The 3,537-nt window shown below is 50.9% G+C and overlaps 1 protein-coding gene across 2 annotated transcripts in view; it reads left to right on the top strand.

The window, feature by feature from the left end:
• Fbxo21 (F-box protein 21) overlaps positions 1–2,745 on the top strand; it is a 39,227-nt gene extending 36,482 nt beyond the window's left edge. For both annotated transcript variants that reach the window (XM_004636225.2, XM_004636226.3), the window contains exon 12: positions 1,701–2,745. In XM_004636225.2, coding sequence (XP_004636282.1) covers positions 1,701–1,891 — 191 coding nt within the window. In that variant the 3' untranslated portion in view covers positions 1,892–2,745. The remainder of the gene's footprint in view (positions 1–1,700) is intronic.
• The last annotated feature ends 792 nt before the right edge of the window (positions 2,746–3,537 follow it).

Here is a 3,537-nt window from a genome sequence, read left to right as displayed (position 1 = left end):
AGGGTGCTGAGAGCATCTGTGGGGGTGGTTTTTGTATTCACAGGTCTGTTTTCCCAACTTCAGCATTAAAAAGTTGTAAGATAGATAGATAAATATATAAAAGAGTGCTGCGTCATAGAGGCCCGCGTGAGCACAGTGCCTGCCCAGTGCCCTTTTTGAATACCTGAGATCCCCAGCCCAGGGGCTCCTGCTTCCAGGCAGCCACCACCCCGCTCCCTGCAGCAGCCACACTTGCGCACGCACGCACTCCCTCCTTCCCTCCCTCCAGCAGCTGCTGCGCCCACTCTCCCTGTCTGCCTGTTTGGTTTTTCTCACATCACTTGTGGCCCTGACTGGGGTGGCATCCTGACTGAGCCTGTGGGCTGTGGCTTCCTCTGAGTTCTGCTCCCTTGGGACCAGTACAGCAGCGGCTCATCATGCATGGGCAGGAGGCTGCGTGGGGGGTGCAGCTGTGGTCTGCACAGGCCCTGCCCTGGAATACAGGAGCCCACCCTCCCGGGGGTCTGTAGTCATTCGTGTGGATCCCGAAGTCAGCCCTTTCCACTGCGTTTCTCACTTACCGCCCTAAGCTCGGATAGTTGTATCCATTGATCTTGTCACAATTTGAATTCCTTAGCAGTGTGGATTCATAAAGTGGATATAACCCCTAACTACCTCCCGAAGAAATAGCCTGAGCCGCATTTGAGCGTCCAGTTTCTTTAGATCCTATTTTGTGGTTAAAAGAAAAAGTTTGAAAGTAGCGAATTACCCCCGTTTTTGCCACCCTCCATAGGTAAATGTAAGCTGAGGCTCGACACAGACGCCTGTGTCTGTGGTTCAGAAGGTTCCCTTAAGGAGACTCGCGCCACCCTCCTGGCAACCTGGGCCTGGCTTGAACCAGTCCCTGTGAGGCTGCCACTTGGCGGGGACGGACAGACGGAGGGAGGGAGGCGGGCAGGCGGGCCTGGGAACGCGGAAGTGGGAATGAAGGACTCTGCCACCCAGTTCCTCTCTGGAGCCAGGTCCTGGAGGGCACAGCCAGGCCTTTTCCAGATTGGGGTTGTACCTGGTCTGTGGCCAGCAAGACACGACCCATGGCCCCAGAGGGACCCCGTCCGCAGTATGGATGGGGAGGGGAGTGGAGCTGTGCCAAAGGGCCGCTGTAGATTCGCAGGATCTCGCCTGCAGTATAGTCATCCTTTGGGGGGTTATTTTCCCAGTTGGCAAAGCGTCAGAGGACTCGCGTTGGCGCAGGGAAGTGCATGGCCAGTGTGTGAGGGCTGCGGGGGAAGGAGTGTGTTCTGTGTGGCAGGGGCTCCTCTTGGTAGACAGAGCATGGCAGGTCTGAGCTGGTCACCTGTGACAAGTGACAGCATGACTTGTGAAGCTCAGTCAGGGGCAGGAATGAGCAGGCGAGGACCATCTCATCCTGGGCTTTGGCTGATCATTAGGTGAGACCAAGGGGTGAGGTGCATCGGTCATTTGCCAGTACCGAGGCAATCCGCTGCAGTTGTGGGGGCACCTACCAGCTTGCTTAGAGATAGGGGAGTATTTCTGTTTCATGTGGAGCCACCATCCTTCCCTCCCATTAACATCTTCAGTCTTGCCTTCTGTCCACCTCCAAAATGCCACTTGAGAGGGATGGTCGGAGGTTCTCTGAGAAAAGCTGCTGCGGATGTTGGAATGCTAACACGAGTGTCCTTGTGCCTCTTTGCCAACAGAAAACTTGGAATACAACGTGGAGCCTCAAGAAATCTCGCACCCGGATGTTGGACGCTATTTCTCAGAGTTTACCGGCACTCACTACATCCCAAATGCTGAGCTAGAGATTCGATATCCAGAGGATCTGGAGTTCGTCTATGAAACGGTGCAGAATATTTACAGTGCAAAGAAAGAGAACATAGACGAGTAGAGTCTCGTAGGGGACATTGTACCTTTGCTGCTGCTGCTATCTTCCAAGAGAACAGGATGCCAGAAGGAGGTGTGTCCGCGGCTCCTCCGGATCCACACCACCAGGAGTGCCGCCGTCTCACCGGCCGCACTGGCTGCCGCCTCCTCAGTCTAGATGATGTGTGCTCTCTCCTCAGCTGCAAAGACAATGTTGCTCTCCGCCTACACTAGTGAACCCACTCGCAAGGCACTGTGTTCAGTGGCATGGCTTGTGTGCTCGTCCTGTGGTGACAGTTCGTGACATTCTGTCTTCATGAGGTCTCACACGCGATCCTGTGTTCTTTTTATCCACTTTCCACCCTGACATCTGTCTACATTCGTCTCAGAACATTTCACTTGCTGGACAGATGGAGTTATACATTCGCAATAATTTCTTTCTGGTTTCTCTAGAACATGAGCAGTCCTCAGTCAGGATCGTTTTGTCTTTCTATCCTGAATTTAGTTGCATATTCAGAGGTGAAGTCGTACACTAACTTGCAGCATCTTGCAGATGGAGACATTAACAAGCTAATAGTAATTAGAAGCATTAGAATTTATTTTTTGCTAATACATGAAACACAGATTTCAAGTGTTTTATCTTTTTTTTAATTTAAATTGGGAGAATGACAATTTTCCCTTCCATATTCCTCTTGGATGTATGCACATTTCTACAAATCATGAGCTTTCTATTTTACTACATAAGATTCTTCGAGAAAATGCATAATAATGGCCTTTATGAGTGGACTTTTCCACATTCATCTACTATTCCTGTCTTGAAATGACTACTTTTATTTTTTTTCTTTGAGCTCTGCTCCAGTATCATGAGTAGGTCTTAAATCAGTGATGGGTTTTGTTTTGTAGTTAGACTTACACGTCTGATGCTGAAATATTTGCTGTTAGAAATCATACTCTCTGGTCTCCAACGACCAAAATAGGTTTTGTTTTTCTAATCAAAATAAACAAGAACTAATGAACCTTAACTAAAAAGAAAGACTTCATACCCCTTGTCATTCCTTAGAGTCCCTTTCAGACCCTTTTGAATGTGGTGGGGTACAAGGAAAGGAATGTCTTCAGTTTCTGGAGGAGTGTTGGACTCTTGGGAAAGGAGCTGTGCACGTAACCCGGCTCTTGAGCCCCAGTGCCCCAAAGGCAGCGGGACCGCTTGCTCCTGCACCCCACGGGGACATCTGACAGTCTTCAGACCCCCTGGCTCCTTCCCGTGTCCTTAGCTGTCGAGTGGGACGCCACGAGTCTCGATGCCGCTGTGGAACTCCCGCTCCTCTCAGCCCGCCAGCTTTCAGGCCAGCTGTCTTGTGATTAACTAGTAGAAGCTGACTTCGGGGTTGGGCCCTAGTTAAGTTGCGGTCTGCATTTAAAACACATAATCCAGTTGCTCTAGTGAATGAGGCTTTACGGGCGGTCCTGGCCGCCCTCTGTCATTGCATGCGGTATTCTCACGCCATGCTGAATGGCTGCTTGTCGTCTGTCCTTTGGAAACCCTGGGATGACCAAGGTGTGAGGAAGCCACCTGAGACCACTTCATCTAGGAAGGGCTGGGGATTTGGCAGCTGGCTCCTCCCGGCCTGAATTAGCTCCTTCCCGTGTCTGCTTTCCTCATCAGTCAAATCC

Source organism: Octodon degus, unplaced genomic scaffold (genome assembly GCF_000260255.1).
Source record: "Octodon degus isolate 3935 unplaced genomic scaffold, OctDeg1.0 scaffold00079, whole genome shotgun sequence".
In the NCBI taxonomy this organism is placed as follows: Eukaryota; Metazoa; Chordata; class Mammalia; order Rodentia; family Octodontidae; genus Octodon; species Octodon degus.
The sequence above is the reverse complement of the archived record's forward strand: the minus strand, read 5'-3'. Positions and strand labels throughout refer to the sequence as shown.